Source organism: Trematomus bernacchii, unplaced genomic scaffold (genome assembly GCF_902827165.1).
Source record: "Trematomus bernacchii unplaced genomic scaffold, fTreBer1.1, whole genome shotgun sequence".
NCBI classification, from domain to species: domain Eukaryota; kingdom Metazoa; phylum Chordata; class Actinopteri; order Perciformes; family Nototheniidae; genus Trematomus; species Trematomus bernacchii.
In genome coordinates this window covers 1,329,980-1,355,899 of record NW_022987973.1, presented here as the reverse complement: position 1 = coordinate 1,355,899, position 25,920 = coordinate 1,329,980, and the positions used below count along the sequence as shown (strand labels likewise).

The 25,920-nt window shown below is 39.2% G+C and overlaps 1 protein-coding gene across 1 annotated transcript in view; it reads right to left on the bottom strand.

The window, feature by feature from the left end:
* The window catches only part of myo5aa (myosin VAa), a 66,378-nt gene extending 41,604 nt beyond the window's left edge, over nt 1-24,774 (bottom strand). Inside the window, 5 exon segments of the mRNA XM_034116643.1 lie at nt 528-684; nt 2,114-2,258; nt 5,998-6,169; nt 8,654-8,764; nt 24,581-24,774. Coding sequence (XP_033972534.1) covers nt 528-684; nt 2,114-2,258; nt 5,998-6,169; nt 8,654-8,764; nt 24,581-24,664 — 669 coding nt within the window. The 5' untranslated portion in view covers nt 24,665-24,774.
* Between the last annotated feature and the right edge of the window lie 1,146 nt (nt 24,775-25,920).

The window sequence follows — 25,920 nt, the reverse complement described above, 5'->3', positions numbered from 1 at the left end:
CTGAGTGATCGTGAGGATATTGTTTGCCAGTGTCAATGCCATTATAATGGTGGGGTGGATTCAGCCATCCACCTTAAACAATTTATAAACAATGTATTCAAAATGATCAATATATCGTTATTGTTCTTGCCGTGGATGGCCCTTTAGTTTACTAATTAATTCTCCATCATTTTCTATTTTAACACTGGTTCTGGTTTCTTTGAGTGTCAGTAACTGTTATTTTGTATCTATTGATTGTTGTGTTTTTATTTAGGTCTTAATGTGTGCACATGTAAAAATACATCTTTGACTGTGTATATATATATATATATTTTGCACACATATTTTTATATACATTTGTTTTTATATTCAGGATTGTGGGAAACGGTATTCCGATCTCTCGGTCTGTACACACAAACTGGAAGATTGACAATAAAGTTAAATTGACTTTGACTTGATTAGGGAAACAGCTTCTCTTTTAAGATCAAACTAAAATAATAATCTTAATCCAGGGTCTTTCTCCACAGACAGCTTCCTGCAGTCCTCACCTCCATGATGGGGTTGGAGGCCAACACCTTCTGCTCCACGTTGGCCTCGCTGGTGGTGCCGCTGACCGTAGCAAAGTACCTCATGGCGTATTTGGCTGATACTGTCTTTCCTGCTCCAGACTCCCCGCTCACAATAATTGACTGGTTCCTCTCGTCCCTAAAAAAAACCAACATAAGGATTTATCACGTGTGGAACATTGGAGCACTGTCTGCTCTGCCTGGCATAAAGGTGCTTTTAAGCATTTCATAACCTAATGACTTTAAATATAGGGTGAAAGGGTTAAGGGTGATGATTGTAATGTGTACTGAGTGTGACACAAATAATAACATAGTTAGGACTCGGGCAGATAGAAAGTGTCAGATGCTATCATCAACAATCATCACCTGCAGGCAGACCAGGTGTGAACACACTTATTAACCCTCTGTGTTCCTTTGCAGGCTCTAATATATCTGCACTTTCACCTACTTATTTAAAGAAGCAGTGTGCCAGCTTTCTCTGAAATAAGTCCGAGCTGCTGGTCCGAAGGCTGATTTTATTACTATCTTTTTCTTCTTTGGCATTCTCCTACCTTTGGCTCTTATTTCAGCCCCGGGTATTATGGGTATTTGCTTGAATTTCTTCTCTCAGTCCTTCTTTATTATTTTTGTCTCATAGTTAAAAACATTCAAGGAAGGGACGGTTGCTGTTGTGGGCATGTGATGCATATTTGAGACTTTTTATCTCAAACCATGCAAAGAAACTTGACTAGTGTTTCACAATCACTTAAGCAGAGTGTTACCCATCAGTGTCAGCTGATCTGATTTATGTAAAGAAAATATGACTAATTGCATACTTGTATGTTATTTTCAAATATTCCGTTTTGTAATGTAATTAAAAGGTGCTTCTTTATTACCAAGGTGCTAGGGAATTTACACCGGCTCCGTGTAGGTATTCATACCTTCTTAATAAGTATTAACAAACTTATTATAACACAAAGCACTGATTTTTCTGATTCATTTTGTGAGCCTGTAGATCAGCGGATGGCTCTGTGATATTCCCAGATCTCGGATGGTGACCAGGCATTTGCTTTTTAAGCCTCCAGACTTTGGAACAATCTGCCTGTTGATATTTAACTGGCTACACTGTAACATCTTATATTATGAATATAATTCATTGTGAAGCCCTACATTTTATGTTAGGCATGGAGTTGTAAAACTGTTTTCCAACAGAGCTACGTCTTAATGGACAAACTGAGAGGGTGACTGCCAGCCTCAACTTAAACTGAGAAGAAAGAAAGTAGGGAGAACTTAATGGTATATAGTCCTGATAAATACAATACAATATACATACAGTATGTGACATAAACTCCCAGAGGATGGCCAGAGAGATATACTGGTTGGTTCCTGCTGTAAAAAACAGCATTAAAAACAGTACGTGTGCGTGATTAAAAAAAGTAAGACATGGAGAGAGTCGGTGAGACCACCATGGGTCTATTTCTGGATCAGCTTTGACCTACAAACCCAGAAGAGAGAGGGAGGAGACTAGAACCAAGGCTACTCAAGTAACACACACACACACACCGACACACACCGACACACACACAGACCTGGCCATCTGTTTGTAAGCCTCCTCTGCCACAGCGAAGATGTGAGGGTCCATATCGCCCATGTTCTGGCCGCTGTAGGCATTGATGATGTCGGATCCATAGATTTGCAGCGTCTCATACGGGTTGATGGCCACCAGAACGATTCCTGCAGCACAGAGGGAAAGTGTGAGCTCACCTGCAGCTGAACTGGGCCGCATTCATCAGGAGACACACTGAGAAGCTGCTTTCAGTCTGAGAGGGTAGGAAATGTAGTTAAATACAGAATTCTATGTACAATTTTGCACTAATGTACATTCTCAAATATTGAAGTGACTGTTATTTTGTATATATTGATTGTTGTGTTTTTATTTAGGTCTTAATGTTTGCACATGTAAAAATGTGTCTTTGATTATGTGTATATATATACATATTTGCACAAATATTTTTATATACATTTGTTTTATATTCGGGATTGTGGGAAACGGTATTTCGATCTCTCTGTCTGTACACACAAACTGGAAGATTGACAATAAAGTTGACTTTGACTTTGAATATAATGCATATTGTTCTTTTCTTTTAATTAAAGGCGTTAATGTCCAATATCTTAAATACAGATAACAATCTTGCATGTCTACATGAAGTTGTTATATATATTTTTTATTATATGCATATGGCAGAAAATACAGTGTGTCATATTTACTGGCTTTCTTAGTAGCATCAAAATCAAAACCTTAAAATATAGTAGAAGGGGTGATTTGAGGTTTTCAAGAATAAAGTTATTACATGACTGAAAAAAACGATGTCATGCAGTGTATGTATGCCCTTGAATGATCTGCAAACAACACTTTATTGTACACTAAGGGACAAGTATCAATGAGAGTAAACACACAGTAAACAATGCTGGTTATTGATGTCTGCAGAGATCAAGGCATTGCTTAAATCATGCATGTTGAAACCTTAAAAAACTGATTAGTGTGTCATAAGTGCAGAAATGAACTACAGTTTGATTGTGTACAGTTACTGAGCTATAAACACAATGAAGGTCAATTACAATCTCTGGTTTATTACTGTAATTTGTAGCTTTACGGGTTAATCGTAGGTGATTTCCTGTTAGATCACTAAACTGTAACAGACAGGCTGAGGGGGGGAAGAATATAACTAGTTTTGCTTTCACTGTTTATTCACCTCTATCCTTAAGCTACATCGCTTGTTGTTTTCTTCACATTAGGCGCTTTCACACCGGAGTACTTTTCCCAGTAAAGTTCTGATAGTTCTTGAAATTTTGCGTTCACACCAAAAAAATCTGGAACTCGAACTTAGTTCATGAGAACCTTTTCACCCCCTTTTTAGTCCCTGCTAGAGAGCAGGTACTTTCATGGGAGAAAAAGGTTCCCATTTCTGATTGGCTGGGCGGATTGCAAACCACGCCCGGTAAAAGTTTTTCTAACAGCATTATTATTCAACTATTTTGAGATAAAGAGTCCAGTGTGGCTCGGTAGCAAACAGTCAAACTGTCTGTTTATTTATGAAAAGCCTCTATTTCTGCATGCTGAACACAAAGGGAGGCACTGACGAGTGTTATATGTGTTAAGGAGAGATGATTAAATAAAAAAAGACCACCTTATTTAATCCAACAAATCACTTCAATCAAATTAAGAGAGGAGCTATGGACTTTTAAACATAATAAAGAAAGGTACTGCACACTCAAAAATGTACACATATTATTAAAGTAAGCGTCATTGTCATCATAGGAGGAATTTGTGGGGGAAAACTTCTGTGTAGCAATGCAGTGGGAGTCACCGACTCAGGAAGGAGACACGGGGTAGAGCTGGAGCTTTGATGGCAAACACTGATGGTTTATTAGGAGCTTCGGCCGGAGAATTCACAAAACAAGTCAGAGAGTCAGAGGTTCTGACTTCACGGTAGAGTTGCCACGTCAATTCTGAAGAACTCTACCCCAGACCGATGTATTTAGCTAGTTCAGAGAGAATAATCAACATTGTGCACAACAAGATAGAATCATAACACCTCTATCAGCTGACGCCAACAGGCAGGAACAGGGAGACAAAACACTGAGAGCACAGCAGCCAAGGTTACAGGTGCGTGTGCTCAGTCAGGACGGTATGAACTGATAAACTGGGTCAAAGTTATGGGCCTTGGAAAATATTTCCCCAACAGAAATGACATTTGAAGCATCAGTTTGCACGTACCACTTTAAAGCAGATGTGTGTCTCTGTAGTCGGCGTAAAGAAGTGGAATTCTTTACCGAATGATTCAAAGGGCTGTAAGAACATTTTTATGTCTAAGAAAATGTATAAAGAAAGCATATTTAGACAGTATGAAGTTGACTTTTGATTGTGTTCTGGTTTTATGTTTCAGTATTTGTAAGCAACTGAGACTGAAAGAATATTGCTTTTATTTTACTTTTTAATTGTTATTTCATTTTTTGTTATTTTTGTTATTTTTTTGTAAGAAGGGTCAAATAGGATGTTCTTCTCCCTGCTCCTTTCCACCATGCGCTATAAAAAAAAAAAAACAGTATAAGTGTACATGTTTTGTAAAGTGTACATGTTTTGTTTTAAAATAACTGCCATGAGTGGAATAAACTAATAAATAATTGTTTAAAGGTCACCTATCATGCTATTTTTAGGCAATAGCATAGGTCTCAGATATATACAAATATATAAAAAACATGTCTATGAAGTGTTTTGCTCAAAATACCAAACAGATCACCCATTCTAGCCATGCCTCATATCCCTCTATTTCACTTCCTGTTTCAAAAGTGCTGATTTGGGGTATAAAGCTTTAAAAAAAAAGAAAGAAATTGATTAAAAAAAGAGGAGGGGGCTGAGCTCATGCGGGAGATTCTACCGGCAGCTACTGCGGTGTTGAAACGCCATATCATGGATTATCAAGGATTATTTCTGAAACAGTATGGAGCTCAAAGGCTTTCTCTCTTGCCGGTTATACAACAAGGTGAGTTCCTTTTTATTTCCTGCTTCTTCACACACATGGGCCGTTTCTCAATCGCGAGGATGCTGGCTTGGTAGCACAGCCGAGCCGAGCATCTTGCTTCAGAAGCTAGGCAAGAATCCTTCCTGGCATTCGGAAAACGAAGAGTGGAACAGGCTAGCAAGTGTGAAGGTGTGCGTCATATAAGAGGCCCCGCCTTACATCTTCCGCCACAGATTTGGGGAAATTGGTCCATGCGCAAAGCATTGTGGGGATTTTAAGGACGTGAAGTCTACCCATGTGCAGCCTCGAAATTTCCCTCAAACCAAGGACGCGGCCTCGGTGGAATTCCAAGTATGCTGGAGATTGGAACAGTCCTTCGGCGGCACTCGATGACGTAGCATCCTTGAAATATTGGCTTGGAAGCCAATATCCTCGCGATTGAGAAACGGCCATGCTCTGTGCAGTACAGGTTAGCTCTGAGTGTTAGCGATGCTAATGTAAACACCGACCATATTACGTCCAAAACAGTCGGGCATTGTTTCTGATAGCAACGTTTCTGATAGGGCCGTGGGTGTAAAGCCAGCCTACATTTCCGATATTACGTCATATCGGACGCAAATCTGGATCAGCTCCGTTGTAGCCCCGTTTTTAGAGATTTGGGTACGGAGGAAAAGAGAGAGGGTTTTATTTTCTGACGCTGCGTGAGTTCCCCGACACACCGGGGACACATCAAAAAGTGCATTTTGTATGATAGGTCCCCTTTAAAAAGCAAAACCTTTGCTCGTTCAAAGATGTTGGCACACATTTGATTGTATGGAGGGTTTTTTCATAAAGGGAGATGGCGTTAGACATTTAAAGCTTCATTCAAAATCCTTAATAGAACATTTAATGTAAATAGAGCAGTGACAACATGCATTAGGTCTTCTTTAGACAGTTTAAGCGCCACGTACCGCAGTAGGTGTAGATGAGCTTGGAGTCCATGAAGCGGACCTTGAGGTTGTGCAGCACGGCCGGCTCGTGGAGGTAGCTGAGCGCTGTGAGGTCGTTCTCTCCCACCAGGATGTCGGGGTTTCGCAGGTAAGGCAGGTTCTTCGTCTTGGGGTCGAGTTTGTGCTCGATGTTCTGAAGATGACCAAGAAAACATAGCAGAACAGGAGTTATAACAGCAAATCACAATGAAATACTAAAACAAAAGATGGTGAATCTTAAAAAAAGGTAAAGGCAACAAATATACGTCCAAGCTTGAGCATTTAATGTCTAGACTGATGAAATACATTTTCTGGGACCATTTAGTATTTAGGGTTAGATTAGCTTAGTTTGTATTGAACTTGGTTAGCCTTAAGGTATTTTTAGCTTATACATGTTCCTACTTCGTACACACACTTTGTCCAGTTATGGATTTGTTAGTAAGATATATTTTAACTACTTTTCTGTCCAGGCCCTTTTTTCTCAAGCTTAGGATAGCCGTCATCATGTCTTATGATTGTAGTTTTTAACGGTTTGTGAATAAAATGAGATTAATTCAGCTCAAATCCGACAAATCCGAGATCAAAATAGTTTTTTGTGTCCTGATTTCTGAATTTTTAACAGCCAAGTAATATGCAACTACTTTCTCTTGCCTTTCTGGTGCCGGTCTTCTTACATTGCCAGCAGACACCGTTACATGTTTATACTCAAATGATGAGAGAGAAACATGCCTTCATATTGTTCAAAGCCAAAAGTGAAAAGGTTAATTCCACAACATAATCTTAAATCAAGTCCTGCGATAAAATCCATCGAGCGATTTCTTCTGGAAAGCACATCTGGAAACTCCTTTACTGTTGAAGTTTTGCAGGTCTGGCCGCCTAAGGCTGTGTAGCCATTGTTTGAATTATCATTATCCACACCCACTATGTATTAATACGGTTTTTCATGCATTTGTTCTCAAAATGTCATGAGACTGGCTTCTGATTTGGCATGGCTCTGCAGCAAAACCACCAGTCGCTCAAAAACTGTTATTGTATTCATCTTGTTTTCAGTTTGGTTCCCCCTCGCTATCTGTGTGGAGACATTTTACATGTTTTACATCCCTATCAATGTGATCTCTCTCTGTGGCTGATGATGGATACTGTTAGAAAAATCCTTCCAGTAAACAACGTCAGGAATCAAATAGATAATCTGATTGTTTGACTGACTTACTGAGTGTGGTATTTTGAACATATTTTGACAGCAGCTATCTACCAAGCACAGGGCATTAAGGCGGCACAATCATCTAAATCTGTTCTTTTATGAATTAAATCATTTGATTCTTAATCTGCACAATGATCAGCAAAAAATCCACAATGAGAGACAAGCATAACAAACCTAAATTGTTTTGTTTCGCTATTCAAAGACATCATTTGTCTAACGGTTGGTATGACTTGTCTCCATCCTGTGAGAGCTTGAGCTTTCCGGCTGCTGCAGGCCTACTGAGACATGTGACGTGATATTTAGCAACCCAAATAACCTTGAGTTATTCAAAAAATCCTTTATCTCAGCTCTGCCTGGAGTGGCACCAAAGATCTGTCACTTATTCCTTGGTTCATGTCCTTATTTTTCACCCAATATCATCTAGAATGGATAACAATTTTGCATGACATTAAACCAGAACCAGCATCGTCAGACTAATTAAAGAAATAGCAAAAGACTATTTATGACCAAATTATCAGACCTGATTTAGCTTTGGGCTACTAAATACAGACTATACTAAGGCTATATGACGTGGGCTATTATTCAACTGTTCTATCATCAGATCACTTTATCATTATTACACTTTATGTAGAAGTTTGTGGAAGTCATCCGTAGAGAAGGGAGGCATTTAGCTGCTAACTAGCTTTAGCCAAGTAGCATGCAGCAGTACCAGCAGTCTAGGCTTTAGCTGTTGCTAGGCCACACTACTGTAAGACTGATGTCGTCATAAAAACATTGAAATATGGCAAAAGCCCTTTGCCGATTTACGAGGATAATAGTCCCAGTGATTAATTACAGTCCAGGAGATGCTGCTCAAAGTTTTCAGAGAAGAAAAATAGATAAAAAAAGGTGAGCAGAAGCAAGAGCGTCTGCACTGTAAGAAAGCAGGAAGCAACTTTAGCTGTACTTCTGTATATTTTATTGTTTATTTTATCTTATGTTACTCTAAAAAGGGAGCACATTTCCACTAAGGGATAAATAAAGCATTTCTTATTCTGATTCTCCAGAAATCTTGCGGAGTTCATGGGGGGAAAACGTTTGTACAGTTGCACCGATGTTGCTAGCTAAATTGGCATATGGTCACATGATTAAATCATAAGGAGCAATATGGCAAATGGTCTTGCTGGTAGCATGCTTTCATTATCAGGAGAGCTGTGTGCCGGAAGCTGTTTGTATTCTAAACTGCAGAATTAAATGCACTGCTCTACATTTTAAATGCTCCTTCGGGCATCTTTGAAAGCAGGTCTCATTTGTGGAGAGTGCTAAGGATAAAACCAATAACCGCTAATGAGAGCCAGCACTTTGAAGTGTCTTTGAGGCGGAGACAGAGAGAGAGACAGAGGAGGCAACAAAAAGAGCTGAGAGGAGAAACATCCTGAAGAGGGAGAGAGTCCTCACCGTTCCATCCTCCAGCATGAGCTGCAGGGAGGTGTCGCCATCTTTGTAGTCATTGGTCAGCTCAGCAGACTTCCACACCTCCTCTGCATCGGGGATCCACACCCGAGCACGCTGAAACACAAGAGGAGGAAAGAGATGTTAGAAGATTAGGATTTTATCGTACAAAGGCAAGGCAAGGCAAGTTTATTCATTTAGCACCTTTCAACACAAGGCAATTCAAAGTGCTTTACAAAAATGAAAGACATTAAGAAAATGGCATTTAAACAGTCACAGGGTATATGCAGGAATCCTGAAGTCCAATGTAATTCCCTTTAAGACCTTTTTTAAGACCCTTTCCATACATTTTAAGACCTCATCGCCACTTTGAGTTTTAACCGGTTACATTGGCGACACACTTCACCTCACATTTACTATATACAGTATTGATTGTCCTTCCTCCTTATCTTCCAACCATTTGGACACAAACTTGCATTTCCCCATAACGATGTTGTTTAACAACCGGCGTAAACGGACCTTCGCACGCTATCAAGCAGTGAGCGTGCGATGTCCTGTTCAGATGACGTCAAATCCAACGGGATGCCATAAATAAACTACACAGAATCACACTGCACACCTACGCAATGATTACATTCAGGCAGACTGTAGAATACAACCTCTTTGGACAATTGATATACTTATTGAAAACAAGCTACAAAATGTAATACCTTGGAAAATGCCGTTTAATACTTTTTAATAGCCATTTTCGCTAATTTGATTTATCAACTTTTAATACTTTTTAAGACCCCGCGGACACCCTGGGTCATTAAAAAGCAAAGATAATAAAAATAAACATTAAAGTCAGTACAAAGGTTGAGTTAGAATTTATGATTGTCGTCATCTTGATGGACAGGGTCGTCAAATTGTCTTCATAATGGATGTATTATAATTTATAATACATTTAAAGATAAAGCATATTTTATTGCATTTAGTGTGCATGTTTTAATAAAGTAATATAGAGAGTAGGCTTATATATTATAAGGGCATGTACAAAAAATGAACAGAAATGCTTAATATGAAGGTTTTTTTTCCTGCAATGGAAGCAAGGCCTATCCACACAAATCTAAACAATGCAATTTTACAAATTAGTTTTTGCATCTTTTCCTCACATGTACGACTTCTTATGGCTTCTATTTTGTTCTGATGGCTCAACCAGACAGCATTTGAGGAATACAAATTATAGCAAGAGCTAGGGGTTGCTGACATCTTACATTACCAACCAATTTTTTAAGAAGTTGATGCCATCTTTATATTTAGTTCAGCACATACACTAACAGCTTGTATTTTTAGACAATCCCACATACGGTAGGCTATATAAACTCATCTGATAAAGTATCAGACGTCCCTGTGCAACGAACCCGCTGCCCCTGGACTCCCAAGTAGGTTAGAGTAAATATTTTATTGACTCAGTTTGCTCCACCTGACTCAGTTTTGCTCCATCTCATTTCAGCAAAAAGCAATATAGTGTTGAATGTGCTTTTTGGTTTTGTCTTGTTTACCCCGTGTCAAATGTGCTTATTATAGTTGTTCTTACATTAAGTGACCGTCATGCTGTTTTTGAGCTTTAAGTTGAGTCTGATCATTTAACTTTTAGAAAATCGCATCTATTTCAAATAAATACGAGGACATTCCAGTCTACTTTCGTCATCACATAAAAATGAGCATTGAACTCAATCTAGTCTAGCCAAAATATGACCTTGTTTCCTTCTCCCAAGCCCCCTCTTTGTCGTTTTTAAACTGTCATGTAGATAAGTAATTTACTCCGAGTCCTCCTGACTCCTGGTATGGCGCCCACCGCACATCACAGGACACACAAGTGCTGCATTGATTGATTGATGCATTTATTTTTGTAGCTACCTTATAATTTATTTGCAACAATACATCATGTTAATATAGTCACACAGAGCTGGTGAAGGACATCGTTGCTGCCTCGTCATTTTCCCAGCTCAGTCATGGTACAAACGGTCATAACGAACATGTTTAGTCATAGTATTCAGTAATGAAATTGACACTGCTTTTAAAAGATGGCACACAGGACTTCTTTCGTCAGTATGACCTCAGAGAAAACACTGGCTCCAATGTGTTCACACAGTCATGAGCGCATGGCTGGTAACGGTCAGTTAAGTCGTGGGAACAGACCGTTGGACAGACCGAGGACTGAGGAATGCAGTTGTGGACAGTTCACTATAAAACTGCTTCAGACCTTACAGGCTTGTGACTGGAGGCAACCAGCTGATCGCAGACATGTGGAAAAACAGTGATGAACACTGGCAGTCACATGGCTGAGGAATCCAGCTCACAAACCGACTGGAAATGGTGTTGTAGTTTGCTGAATGACTTCGGTGTGATTAGAGAATTGAGACAAAACAAACAATGTGACCTTAAAATCTCTCAAACTTTACGTGTTGTAATCTCAACATGGATGAGGATTATACCGTAGATAAAACTGATTTGTTTTAAATACGAGTGAATTATGAACACTCACAGTGAACTACTTTCACAGGACTATCTGAAGGACACTTTTTAAATACCTCAGAAGACACAGGGAGAGGATCTGGTTCATTTGTTCTGCTGCTTCACTACCGATCATCTGAATCATGACATCATGGTCACACACACACACTTTGCCCTCCCTCTCTCCCTCCGTCTTACTCTCTCTCTCTCTTATTATAAAGAAGGGTGGTGGTGTATAATAGCAGCTACAGCCTCTCCCAACAATGTGTAGAGGTCTTTTTGTTTTACCGATACAAATATTTTTGACACTTTTTGAAACTGAACACTATCAACAAATCCTTCCATTTCTATTTGTCACATGTCAATACATATTAGAGCTGGAGAATATGACCCACATTTTCAATCCTGATAGGTCATTTCAGAAATACATATTGACATATTAGCTTAGCCGATCTCCATTCAGAAAACACGCATTTTAAAAGGTTTTTCGCCTGCCGTCTGTCTGCAGACTTGTCAAAGCATTAATTCATGGTTTTTACTAACCGGTATCAGTATGTTGTTACTTCGGCATCATTTTGAAACGTGTATTAGAATTAAATCACGGTCAAATATGTTCATTGTGTTGTAGTTGTAGCCACTCGCGTCACTAGTTTAGCATATTCAGCCCGGTTGTTGGCCCGGAAAGAACCACGATTTTGGAGAGCCAGAAAAACTGTGAAAAGGTACCCGTTAGCCGGAACTACCCCTAGTGGAAACGCAACCAAAAACGGGCCGGGTTTGGCACGGCACGCTTAAACCGTGCTACGCGCTGCAGTGGAAATGCGCCTTTAGACATCAACACATTGTAAATACGAATGTTGTATTCTCTTGTGTAACTGAAACACATGATATATGAAGAGCAATTTATCATTCAAAAACTTTAGTGCATTATTTAGACAAATTCATTTCACAGCTATTCACTGACTATGGTTACATGCACACACAAATAAATTAATAAAAATAAGATTGATTTAACAGAGTTTAATCAGATTTTTGGATACCTTTTAGTAAGTGTGCTTGCTTTCATTATTTTAGACCATGTTATTGTGTATCATACTATATTGATATATAGTTTCATTACGATAAGATTCTATTAAAAGACGATACAGGCTCTGTGCTTTACACAGAGCCTTTCTGGATGTTTTGTTAAAAGTGTCACACAACTGTCTTCTGTCTTCAAAGCTCCTCCCCCCCCCCAAACCCCCAGGTCGTCCCAAATTATTTTCTCTTTCTCTAATCCCTCCCCTCTCTCCCCCCCTTCAGGAACACCAGACTGGGGTCACTGTGGTGAGGAAGTACGCTGTCGTGTGGTTTTAGGTTTGCCTTTGAGTGACAGCTACAGAAGAAGCCATGCAACCTGTGCGAGTTAGAGATTAAAGTTAATTGCAATTTACCTTGGTTGCTGATTGGCTAATGGTTACACAAGCCAAAACATCGTTATGACATCATAAAGTGGCCAAAATCTGATCAGCTCATTTTCAGACAGGTTTTTATATAAATGGATTTGGACAAAAAGTGAGAGAATCTTTTTTCCTGAAACTTTCAGAATCTCTTTACACAGAGGGGACACATGTTTATGAATAAAAGACATGAAAAAGTGGATTTTGCATAATAGGTGACCTTTAAATAAAACCTTAATAACAATAGAGTTAAGGATATTTCTCCAAAAGCACCCTTTTCTTTTTCTTTAGAATTGTGACCTATATAGAGTATTTACTGACATTGAATGAGACATTAAACAGTGAAACAGTATACTTGGTAGGACTACTGGACTATGTAATTGCGATACTGTAATACCAGCACATTGTTGACATCTACCTGGACCCATCTTCATTCTCTTTTTCTATATAAAAACCTTTGGACCGTCTATGTTGTAAATAAATTATCTTTTTAATTCATATACATGAGCCCTACTGTACGTCTGGGCGTCATGGGGTAGGACCCTAAGTATAGAATGTGTCGTATTCTCCCCAATAATTTTTTTTGTCATTTGTGATATTTGGCTTTATGGATTACATTTGATTGCCTGTATCTAAATTACACTAAATATGTTTTTATCTTTTCTGCAGTGCGATTTCTTGTGAATTATTAGCCGGCACATGATATGAATATCTGCAATTAGCTTAAACCAGCTGATAGTCAGTCAATGTTGGCCTATTTTTCTACGTTTCTGCCACCACTGTGTGCAAGGATGCGTTCTTTCGCCCCTACTTTTTATAATGTACACTGATAAATGCAGGAGCATGCAAGACAACAGCTACCTGGTTAAATTCTCAGATGATACCGCCCTCTTGTCCCTCCTTAGCGGCTCAGAATCAGGAGTGTGCTCTTACTGATTTTATTTCCTGGTGTGATGACAGTTTTCTGGATTTAAATGTCTCCAAAACCCAGGAATTGATCATTGATTTTAGACGTCACAAGGATGTTCCTAAGGAGTGCATCATACATAATGACAATGTAGAAATTGTCAAATCATACAAATACTTGGGCACCATTTTCGATGAGCACCTCAAATTTGATGTGAATACTGAGTGTATTGTGAAGCGGGGTCAACAGAGAATGCACCTTCTTCGCAAACTGAACTCTTTCTCTGTCAGGCCTTTCATTCTTTGTCGTTTTTACCAAGCATTCATTGAGAGCCTTATTTGTTTTTCTTTTATCTGCTGGTTCCATAGCCTTACACTGAAAGACAGGAACAGCCTGAACAGCATTGTTACAACCTGCTCTAAGATCATCGGTGTGAAACAGAGAGACTTAAACTCCTTTTGGAACCAGCAGATTCTGCGGAAAGCAGAGAGCATTCTGAACTCTCCAGGTCATGTACTTTCACATGAATTTCGTTTGTTGCCATCAGGGCGAAGATATGCTCTACCTGCTCTGAAGACTAATCGCTTTTCAAAATCATTCATCCCTTCTGCACTCAAACTTTTAACTTGATTATTTATTTATTTATTATTGTGATGCTATGAACTATTTATCATGTAAATAGGAATGATCCACATCTGTGCTCCCGGGTGTATCTGTGTGTTTTCTTCCTGTATGTTCCTGCCTGTGTACATGACATAAGCTGCTCATAACCAATTGCCCCTTGTGGGATTAATAAAGTTGTTGATTGATTGATGTGTTTTTCAAAAAGACAGAAAATGAATGCCGAGTTGCTGCTAGTCAGTTGCAGTCACAGAAAAATAAACTCATTAAGAGAGACAAAGATTACGTATATGTGTTTGACAAAAACAATATAATATATGACAAAATTCAAATATTCCTATCCTAGTAAGAACAATATGATTTTCCTTCGTACAATTGATTCAATTAAAACAATGGAATCAACATTCGAATGCACGATAATTATTTGAATAAGCAGTTTAATTTGCCATTCAGACAACCTGGGTAATTACCTGTGATTATGACCGTCTCATTAACATTGTAATGTTATTGTCACAATCAGCCCGTTTTCATTTATCACAGCGGCTGTCACTTCCAGCTGTAGGAAGCTAATTGTGGTTGTATGTTCATTAAATGGTGATCAAATATAATCTAATGCATTTCTTTGTTTTCTTGAAACAAAGAACAAAAGTGGTAATTAGGGCAACATTAACTTATTATTCAGGAAAGTCATTTTGTTGCTCCCAACTACTCTCTTTTTAATATTTTTCTGACCATTTAAATGATCTCCACACCGTGGTTTTGTTACTCCATTTATCAAACCAACGGATCGTTATTTAAAATGCTAGCAGCGTTCACAACGTGTCTAAATATATGAACATTTGACTCAACTTGAACTAGGTAAATGTGCCTTTAACTTCATGGGGAACAAAATAGGGGAAACTGTTAAATATATGCAACAACATAACCTCTGTGGCTGCAGTTCTCCATTACTCTTCCCATTTCCCCTTTACTTTATGACTGGTTCCACCTTTTTGATCCCTACAGGACACCATCCCAGCCTCCTAGCAACAGAGAGAGGAGAGAGGGAGACAGTTGGAGAGACAGAGAGGAGGGGAGGAGGAGGACCAGAGCTAAAAATAGCCCGAGCGAGTTTTGAGCAGCATCACACCTCACAGAGACATCACTGCGCTACTGAGCACTCTTTCTGATCCTCATAATTATCCACACACACTCACACCTTTTTCCACATGTCAGAGGGTGTCAAACATAATTATCAGGAACTAGTTAAGACTGAGGTATGCTATATATGTGCATGGGTGTGTGTGTGCTTGTGTGTGTGCGTGTGCGTGTGCGTGTGGGCCCGAGTATGGGTCAAAAAGACAGACAGCATTATAATGCAGCTGCAGAGACTGTGAATTATATTTATAGACCAATAAATTCCCCTAGGTTCAGAAAACAGAGGAGAGATGAAGGATGAAACTCAACCACACACACACACACAAGCTGACAGACATTTACATGGTTCAAGGACATATTGTAATCCTCCACAATGAAACCCAAGCTGGAGAAGGGGAGCTTCTGAAAGCTGGAGAGAGAGATGTGATGAGTCAGAGCGCTGCCTCTCCGTGGGACAAACAGAGGGACGGATGATGGTCAGACTGGAACATGTTATTTGAGATAGACGAAGAGGAGAGAGGCCGAGGAAGAAAGTACCAAAGACGTCAGAGCATCAGTGATGTCAGAAGTCACATGACCAAAGTATCTCTGCATTGAGCTCGCCCAACATATGCTGCATTGCATGAGTGTAAACACTGTCTGTTACTGAAGCTGTAGTTTGACGATCTTTCATTTCCTCTTTCTGTCCCTCGGAGCACTGGGTGGGGTATTTCATTTGTATTTGTTTTACCTTATTATTTGCCCTTTTGTTTGTTAACTATGTAAAGCGGCCTTGGGTCCTTTTAAAGGCGCTATACAAATGTAATCTATTATTATTATTATTATTATTATACTGATGTGAGGGTCACATGCTTCTATGTGATAAATGTGTCTTGTTTTTAAATGTGCAAAACAAGAGAGGTTTAAAGAGAATAGTCGTTGAACAAAGAAATGACATATTACAAGTTGATTATGTTCAACAGATCAGAATTACAATATGGAGAGACAAAGCAACACCTTCTTCTCCCATCTGCATCACTCATTTCAAATAACTGGTGACGGTTTGAATGTATTCAGTGTGATCCCGCCTTTCAGCGTATATTGAATTGCTTTTCTTTAACTCAGGATGAAGCTCTTCAAGTGACAGCCTGGTTTTACACTAGATTGAAGACTTCCAGAAAGGACTCTTTACTGTAGACTAACGTGTGGTAAAGGGAAGAAACAGATGAATGATCACCAGTCAAAACATATGGTTGAGATATCCTGACTTCAAGTTCTTTAGTTTATACTTTTCAGTAGACTTCAAGCTCCAAAAACAATGGATACTACATGTTCTAGGGCTGTGCAATTAATCGTATTTTAAATCGCAATTACGATTTTGGCCTGCCACAATTACGAAAACAACATAATCGAAAAAAACAATTATTTTGCTTTGCTAGGTTGTGACGGTGCACTGCAACATATTTGATCTCATTAATTTTGGTCTCATTTATTTGTATTTATCATATTTATATATGTTTAGTAGCTTGTGGAAGTGCGCTCCAAAATATTTGTTGATCTTGTTTATTGGTATTTATTATTTTGATATTATTTATTTAAATGTATCATTTATTTTTGTATTGGTTTTGCAGTTGAATTATACGTTCAGGGTAATTAACAGTTAAAAAGATACTGTTCAAATTATTATTTGTATTTGTTTTAAAGTTCAATAAATGGATTTTTTCAAAGTCAATGAATAATTCTATTTAATAATCGTGATATCAATTATTGACCCAAATAATCGTGATTATGATTTTTGCCATAATCGCACAGCCCTAACATGTTCCATAATCAAAGTCTTTTGAAAGACATGTTTTGTTGCTCAGTGATATGATAGTATAATATTCTCTGACAAACTGCTGAATAATAACAATAACTAATATACCACCATTCAATAAAGCTTACTAAATATGATTTGTATCAGTTATCAGGAAGGTAACCTAATCTAAATGTTACACCTGTTACACTGGCCACCAGGTGTATAATGTACCAATTCAACTAAATAAACATGCATCATATGCCAGAGGGAATTTAAAGACATGGCAGATGGTTCCTGAAAAAAATGAAGTAGCTTAAAAAAAAGCTTTAGTTTGATCCTCCTACAGATAACTGGCTTGAAATCATCAAAGAGACTCACGAGAGTGAAAGACTCTTCATATCGAAGATTCAGAAACTACTTTTCAACGATGGACACAATAGATAGTGTTGGAATACATTTGCTTTGCTCAAAAACTAGAGTGTTTGTTATCTAGATATTTTGAGTGTCATAATGCCTCGCAATGATGTTCTTGTTTTGTAGTACATTTTCTAATGAAATATAAGCATCAAAAACCAAACAGAACTGCATCCTATATGGATCATATTGAAGGACAAAACCATCATTCTAGCAGCTATGTATTTAACGACACAATTCATTTGAATTCACATAATTAACACAAAGGCTGACAGCAGGTCAGTTTGAAGCAGGGAAAGGCGGCTCTTGAGGGTACGAGGCAAGGCTGATACTAATCCTGGTTTAACTGAGACAAAGGATCAGGACATGATTAGGCTAACTAACACCGGCTAATCTTATTCCAGTAAACTACACCGAGATTTACTTAGATTTAAAAATGGCTACAGATTGCCGTGACAAACACTTTTAACTATTACTAATTCTTGCCTGAACCAAAGACAGATACATGTATGGATGATTTCACATTAAGACACTCTATTAAACCAATTTCATTCATATCCGTTTGCCACACCACAGCCAAATTCAAATAAGGAAAGGTAAGCTCAGCTGTTTCCATTGTTTACCGTAGAGTATTTTGGCAGATGCTGAAAAACTCTTATTTGTTTCAGATAATCTAATCCCTCCCTTTGCTACTGATTGTTCTGCAACACCACTGCAAGGACATTAGAGGAAGACTGGGATTTGGAGGTCTCAGTATTTGGACCATTGGGACAGCATAGTGTGTGTACAGTATATGTACACACTACTGTATGTAGTCTGTGTGTATGTGGGTGGCAGGGGCGGACTGGGACTAAAAATCAGCCCGGGACTCTCGACCGGCCCACTTCGGTACCGCCGGTCCATCTCGGTACCGCAAGTAAATACCGCTAGTAAATTGCTAGTGACTTATCCGCCACTGGTGGGTGGTGTAGATGTGTTACCAGGGGGCGGAGCTTCTATGGCAAGTCTTTACAAATCTGCAGAAAGCCAACTCAGATTAAAGGGACCTCACCTTGCTAATACTGAGCTCTGAGCTTTCACTCTTAGTTTGCATCCTGCTGTGATCCCGCTGAAACCCTCCTGACGTTTCCTCCTGCTTACACTGCCAGGTCCTAAACAAATGCCTATCAGATCACTTAAAATCACGCATAAAACAATATTTCCTATTTCAACAAGGTATATGTGATTGCTGCAAGCTTTTCCATGTAGCTTGAGTTCCATTAAATCAAATGTCACTCCTCAGCTCTGTTGTGAAGAAAAAGTCTCGGTGAAATAATGTTTTTTCTCAAGATGGATACCTCATAGAAGTGAATCAAGTGGACTAGGCCTAGATTGGACCTGATCAAAAATGTTCCAACATGGTCTGGCAGAGACAGCTGCAGGGGTATGGGAGCGAAGTGTTTTGCTCACATATTCTCAGTAAAGCCATCATTGAAATCCCAGACTGCAGAGGCCTCGTCACATGATGCCACTCATGTGAGGATCTGCTGTTTTTCTGCTCAGCTGGGCAGACCCAGCATGAAGCCAAGAAACAGAGACCTCAGTGCTGCTGGAGGATTTGTTCGGAAAGAAACTGGGAGAGTTTCATTACACTCGATGATGATCCCTAACTAGACTCCTTGGCACTACTAGCGTGTCAATGTCCAGCAATGGTCAAAGATCAGGGACACGAAGACGGATCTCGGCATCTAATCCCATTACTTTAGTCTGTTAGAGTAGCGTAGTTCACTTCTGTGTTGTGTCAGAGCGGGAGAGTCAGGGCTCAGCTGTGCTTTCATCTTACGTTTAAAGCAGACAGTAGGCGTGATGGTGTGGTATGATCAAATAAAAAGATTTACAAACAATAAAACTGAATATAAGCCATGCTAACAAGCTAGTTAGAGACACTAGTTTCTTGTTTCACTAAAAATGTCAGTTTGTTGCTGCTACATGTATATACAGTGCACAACATGCTACAGCAAACAGCTGACCTTTGGGGAAAAGATTGATATGGCCCGGTGATCAAAGGGGTACGTGCAAGCTAAAGGCAGCTAATATTCCCGGGTGTAGGACTCCTTCCTGCACCACTTCACAGGAAAACATAATGCTTCTCCAGCTAGTCACCAAGGTTTTGTCCTAAACCCACACATATTGTCCTGCATCTATGAAAGGTGGGACAAACTATATCCAGTGATAACATTTTGATCTTAAGCCAAGATTAATAAGTTACCAAAAGACAGCTTGATCTAAAATGAAATGAGTCGCTACTCTGTTGCTTTAACTGTTTTTCATTTACATAACTTTGTTTCTGCAGAAGGGTGTGTCCACAATTCAAGACCTTACCGATCTCTTATCAAATAACCACATATAGCTTAAAAGTGAAATAAGCTTCTCCTAAATACCAGACTGTTTAATTTCATTTAAAGCCCATGTTTTTAACATTGTTTCTTGTCTATATATACACCTAATCAATGAATGGGGGAATTGGATGCCAATTGAAAGCTTGAAAAAAGCAAAAACTTACTTTTATAAACATATAGTCCAACTCCCGGTTCATCTTGTTTCTTTATCAAGTCTCTAGCTCATACTGTGAGTCTGCTGGTTTATCTCCAGCCACACGCGCCTCAGGGCCAGACGCTGATCGAGCGCCGGGCTTCAGAGCTTCAGAGCTTCAGAGCTCACTGGTGGATGAAACCTTCCCAGTGTCTGAAGACACAAGCAGCGTTTAACAACGCCCCACAAAGACACTGTTCCAGTGACAGATAATTGGCTATTGCTGCTGCCTATCAGACATCCTTTCTCAATCACATGAGTTGGGAGGCACACAAAACTCTCAGAGCATGAAAACAGGACTTTCCCACAAACCACTGACATGGCTCCAAATAAAAAAATGATCCGACAGTCAAGTGGTCAAACCTTGTTTTAGAGGAACACAAAACCAACTTGTACTCTCTAAACCTATTTAGTTATTTCCAGGCCGTCTTAGACAGCCATTCATTTACTTAAGGAGGCTGGTTCAAAACTGAAACAAACGTATTGGAGGTAAGATTAGTTAAATCATCACAATAAATGATTCCTGCACCGTGACAGTGAACGGTCAGAAGGAATATTTTAGCTGTAAACATTCAGCCTCGTCTGCCTTTGGAGTTTTAGTCTGTTTTTGGACATGACGGCAATGACTACATGCCAGAGCATATACAACATGACTGCGCAATTACGTTAACCAGGTTACCTCTGTAATCTAATGCACATGCTCCCAAATAGAGCTGGGAAGACTAAAATGAACCGCAGTCAAAGATAATGTCAAATGTTGAAGCCTGATGCAGTTGAAGTAACACATGTAACCATAACACACACATCTTGACTATTATGTTATAATAAGTAGGGCTGTAAAATATGGCTTGTTTTCCATTCCTAGCTCCTATTATTAAGGTCTGCCATCATATGTTATGACAACTTGACCCGGAAAATATAAAATTCTCAATTTGAATAAAGGGAATACTGAATGGAGCCATCACAGAAAACCACTCTGCACTGCATGACCTGAAACAGGCAAGCATGCTGTTTTTTGGAAACAGCCCAACAAGTGATGTAACAGCAGGTGTTTACTTTTCATCAGCTGCTCATCACAACACTCACACCACTGAGTGTGTCCAAATGCTTCAACCGCTGTTCATGGCCCACATGATTCAGTCCTGATTTTCTCCCATCGCTGTGCTAAAAGGCAGATCTTTGAAGTTAGGATCCAGCCAGTCTGACTACAACCTAGCACCCACACTACGATGCGATGTTCCTGTGATTCAGTTGGGCATACTTCTTTTTCTGCAAACACTTCAAGTGTGGGGCCTTTTGGCAGTTTGACAAATGATTGACGGCACATGTGTACCAGTAGCGTGTGTGTGCGTGTTCATTAGTTAAAGAGGAGAAAACTCTATGCAGTTTGTTATATTGTGAAACATCACAGAGGTCTGCAGACTGATGTGAAATTGAAAGCATCACACACTCCGTTGAATATACAATATACAGCGTATGAAAGACCCCCGCTCTTAGAAAAACTGTATATTGTATGTTCTCCTGATCAGTAAACCAAAAAGATTAATGTAATGGATTAAAAGGAATATGTTTGGGTTTAAACATGGCTAACTTGGACATTTAAATACAAAACATCAAACGATTAATTTAGAAAATAATCGGCAGATTATTCGCTAGTGAAAACAATCCTAAATTGCAGGCATATTGTATTAATAGATGTGTTCAGTAGTGTACTTAAACAGCTTTCTGGCTTTCCTTTTGGTATAACAGATCCAAAGAGCTCCTTATCTACAAAGTAAACTGCTTTTTGTTATGATTCAACAAAACAAAAACAATGATTCTTAACATGGTAAGCATAGTTTATTAGCTAAAGTCAATCATACGGACAATTTTAGGCCTGAAACGGCAATCAGAGGCAACACATCATACGACTCTGTACAGGGTAAGTGTGTTGTGAAAAAGGAAATCTGCTGAGTGAAAAACATTCATAACATAATTTCATTTTAGGTTCATGAATCGATACTAAGTCTAGTATTTCTAAAAATAAAAATAAATGCACTTGTGCTAGACAAAACACTCCTTTAAATGCATGATGTATCTTTTTTTAAACGCTGTAGGCGGTGCATTTAAAAGCCTTTCCATCTCCGAGTCATCTAATGGAGCCTCGTCTCACTTCCATCCCTACCTGAAGGTACTAAAGTAGTTTCTTGTTTACTTGATTTGGCTCACACAGACCATACAGACATACATTTGAAAGTAAATTCTGACTTCTCATAGCAGATTAATGTTTACAACTGTACCGTCGTCCTTCTCTAACCTTCAAATCTGCCTTCACCTCCGACTAACCTCTCTTTATACCGGCAATCAGGTCAGACAGAAGCCAAACGTAGATTAGAGCAGAATCTGATACTGTGTATGCATTTGTGTGTGTGTGTGGATGTGTGTGTGTGTTTGTGCATGTTAACCAAGCAGCTCAGACCCACTCAATAAGCTTCTATAAGTCTGACTCATGCGCACAAAGGGCAGAGTGTTTTCCACCCCTGTCTTGGAAAAGTAAATCACAGAGAGGGGTCTGACATCAGAGGCTGCCTCCTGAAACAGACCGGACCATTCACAGCAAGAAATCATTTTGTGTTTCCCAGCCACATCGACACAACATCCAAAGTTGTCCTTCTCTGTTGCAATTTAAACTATTTACACCCAACGTGTTTTTTTATGGAATTAAAAACAGCCAGATTGGACGGCTTCAGGCCAAATCCTGCTGGCAGAGGACGCTAATTGAGCAGCCTCTGCCAACACTGTTGATGGCTGGTTTACATTTCTTACCAAGGTGCTGTTTAAAACAGACCAAGGACATAGTAACATCATTTCTGCTGAAAAGAGTGAAGCCAGGCAACAACCTTTGTTTGTCGTGAATGTATAATGCAATCTGAGATCCTTCTGCATGCACAGTATTTTGATCTCTCTGTCTGTACACACAAACTGGAAGATGGACATTAAAGTTGACTTTGACTTTGATGTCAGACCAGCATGTTTTATGTATTTTTCAATAACTGCCCTGTGACTTCCCAGCATCCCGTACATAAAGATACAGTTATTTGTACCTTGTTAACTGCACCAATACATTTAGCAAGAAACAAAAAAATGGTTTGGTCTGTAACAAGTTAGAAAAAAGCAAAAAAATAATATGTCAACAAAACCATGTTTAATTTACTTACTCAGATGATTAAGAAAATTGGCAAATATTCATATTACGAAGCTGGAACCGAATGAAATCAGGGATTGTGTGTTTAGCTTAGATGTGTTGTTGTCGGACAATTTTCTGTGGACTAATAAATAGAGCAGATCTATTATAGCAATTTCAGGACTTTATATGCCAAGATGATGCCATCTTGTTTGCCTCGTTTATTAAGGATCAGCCACAGAAGAGCGGGCAGAGTCCGGTTGCTGACCCCTGGTTCAAATCTATGTCAATAGGTTCAAACACCATCTCTGACCATTTGTCTAAGCTTGTCATAACAACAGAGGAGGGAAACCACTTAATAAATGTGAGCGATCCAACCAAAAGTAGAGGGGTTTAAATGACAAATAGCCTACAATGTGGTTTGTTTAAAAATACATTCCAATAGCAACCGTCAACAACACAAACACAAAGTCACGTATCTTCACCACCACAACCTTATTCAAGCTGAAAAACACCAGCTGTCAAAGTAGGGGGGATGGGTGACTCATCTCTTTCTCTCACAAACATGCACTCTTTCCTGTAATGGTTTTTACATTTGCACTACAGCAGCAGCACTTGTGACCTTGTGAGTCCTCCTCTGCAGCAGCAGTGTCATATTCTCTTCACTGAGCATCTGTAAAGCTACAGTCAGGCTGCAGGGCCTCTGCTAGTCTAACATGCAGGATGCTAAAGGATGCTAAAAGGATGCTAAAAGGATCCGGATGCGGCGCAGCATCTCAGCGGTACCCAGCCTGCAGGACCCATCAAACACACCCTGGAAAAGCTGGTCATAATCCTAAAATATTACAATATGTGTTTGGAAACACAAACACTAAGCTATTTGGATGCATATGGCTTAAATAGAGGCCAATGTTATGGTTTAAAACCGTAGAAACCAGAGCCTCCATGATGGCAGGCACCGCCTTTGCATCATCCCAGCCCCTCTAACCTCCAGTGGGGGGATGATATACGATATAAAGAACCGGGAGAAGGGGATATCTTATTAAGGTGACACTCAAGGTGACAACTGACAATGTTTTAAGATAAAAGATACATTGAACAAATTGACACCTATGGGTACACAAGCACCGCATCTGTTGTCACGTCAGCTGCACCCATTTCACCGCTGAACTGACATGTTAAAACCAGCACCAAACACCTTGAGCTAACTGCATGTCACATGTTTTATATGGTTTCAACATCATTTTCATTCATTTAAAACCACCAACCGAACCCCAAAAGAAGACACATTTGTTTTGTAGCGAAATTGAAACTGTCAGCATGTTTTTACTCGAGCTGAACAGCTACACCTGCGGCTATGATATTAATTTACAGCCCAGATATTTACATTTAAATCCACTGGTTTTACCTTTGTGTACAGCTCCGACGCTGCCATGGCGGTCAATCCTCCAATCTGGGCTAACACTCCGGCGGCGGGGGTTCCGCACTGCATGGGACTCGGTGTGTGTTTTCATGAAGCAATACAAATCCTTTGTTGCTGCAGCAGAGACTCAGGCCAGGGAAGATGTGCGTGTTATCAATATGATAACCTGCAAAGCTTCAGGGCTGCTGAGGTTTCGGTGTTTCACTTTGCATTCTGGGTACGATCAGGATGAAATGATTCAGCTAAATGGAGAGGGCTGCGGCCGCGTGGAGAACTGCGCCCCCCGATGGACGCACGAGGGAAATACACCAACAAAAAATAACATGTTTTAAAATAAAGAAAAAAGATGGAAGAGAAATTAGAGGAAATTGATTTCCTACTTTCATCTCTTCGGCCCTAAAAGTCTTGTAACATTGTATATAGGATATATGGATGCAATATAAGAGATGAATAAATTAGTAACAATAAACGGTACAATACCTAACTACTACCACTAAAAGATTCTCAAAAAGTTCCCAAATTGGGATCAATAAAGTATCTATCTATACTATCTACCTATCTACCTATCTATCTATCTATCTACCTATCTATCTATCTATCTATCTATCTATCTATCTATCTATCTATCTATCTATCTATCTATCTATCTATCATAAATGGAAAGGGCTTGAATTAGTGCATATTTTAATTTTGTTTTTGTAATATAAATAATATATTTGTGTGAGTTTAATATATGTAAATTATGATTTACTTTAAGCAAAATGGCTTCCATAGGAATCACATAATTTAACCATGAATATCCTTTGCTGTCCTTCATGGCTGCAAACTCCACGTTCTCTGAAATAAATAGATTCAAGATTCAAGATTCTAGGCTTTATTGTGTGCACAGTTGCTACAGTGTGGATATGGCATGAAAAACTGAAGTCCCAGGCTCTTCCAACAATGCAACATGAATATAATATATAGGACATAAAACAATACAACCAATAATGCAGTGCAAGAAATAACAGAATAGAAATAAAATAGTGCAAGAGAATGTTGTAATATGTAAAAGTAAATACAAACAAAATAGAAATAGTGCAAGGAGAGTCTCTATACACATAAATGGAATATGATATATAGATAAATAAATTGCAAGATGCAAACAGATGAATGTTTATAGGCACTTAACAGGCCTCAGGTGTTTAATAGTCTTATTGCCTGTGGGATGAAACTGTCTCTGAGTCTGGTGGTTTTTGTCCGGATGCTGCGGTAGCGCCTGCCAGACGGCAGCAGACAGAACAGTTTGTGGCTGGGGTGATGGGGGTCTTTTATAATCCTGAGGG